Source organism: Monoraphidium neglectum (assembly GCF_000611645.1).
Source record: "Monoraphidium neglectum strain SAG 48.87 unplaced genomic scaffold scaffold04085, whole genome shotgun sequence".
NCBI lineage: Eukaryota > Viridiplantae > Chlorophyta > Chlorophyceae > Sphaeropleales > Selenastraceae > Monoraphidium > Monoraphidium neglectum.
Window position 1 is genome coordinate 4,437 of NW_014009544.1, and position 797 is coordinate 5,233.

The window sequence follows — 797 nt, forward strand, 5'->3', positions numbered from 1 at the left end:
CCCGCCTCGCCCACGCCGAACGCCGGCGGCGGGGCCAGCGGCGGCGGTGCCGCAGCGGCCCCATAGCCGCCCGGCACGCGCTTATCGTGGCCGGCCCCGCCGCCGTCCGGCTCGAGGCTGCCGGCAGACCCTGAGAAGCTGCCGCGGCTGTCGTGCTGGTGGTGCTGCTGCTGCTGCTGCTGCTGCTGTTGAGCGGCAGCCGCCGCCTGCTGGTGGTACTGTTGCTGCTGCTGCTGCTGCGGCTGCTGCTGCGGCGGCGTCTGTGCGGGAGCGTGTTGGTGTTGGAAGTGGTGCGGCTGCTGCTGCTGCTGCTGCTGCGCGGCCACCGCCGCCTGCTGGTGGTACTGCTGCTGCTGCATGTGCTGCTGCTGCTGCAGGTGCTGCTGCGCCATGGCGGACAGCAGGCCAGACAGCTGCTTGCTGGCGGCCGCCGCGGCGAGGGCGTCGGGCGCCCCAGGGTACCTAGGTGCGAAAAAAGGACAAACACGTGGGAACGTAATTGATGAACGGCCGTTGCGTGCCGCCAAGGACGACCCACCTTCACTCTCAGCCTTATGCACGACGCCCCGGCTTGGCAGTGCGCTGCTTTGAGAGCGTGGGGCCAAGGACAAAGCAGAGTGCGGCGGCCCGGGCGCGCTGTATGCTCACCCGCTGTGCTGCAGGGCGCCCAGGGCGCCCGGCGGCCCAAACAGGCCGCGCATATGGAGAGCCAGGTGCGGCGGCAGCCCCAGCCCCGCCGCCGCGGCCGCCGCGACCGCCGCCGCCGCCGCGCCCGGGAGCGGGCCCGGCGCGCCGAC

General features: G+C 73.1%; 1 protein-coding gene across 1 annotated transcript in view; it reads right to left on the reverse strand.

Moving 5' to 3' along the window:
- MNEG_13843 (hypothetical protein) overlaps window positions 1-701 on the reverse strand; it is a gene marked incomplete at both ends in the record, with an annotated part of 2,226 nt that extends 1,525 nt beyond the window's left edge. Inside the window, 2 exons of the mRNA XM_014037685.1 lie at window positions 22-462; window positions 649-701. Of these exons, the coding sequence (XP_013893139.1) occupies window positions 22-462; window positions 649-701 (494 nt within the window). The remainder of the gene's footprint in view (window positions 1-21; window positions 463-648) is intronic.
- Between the last annotated feature and the right edge of the window lie 96 nt (window positions 702-797).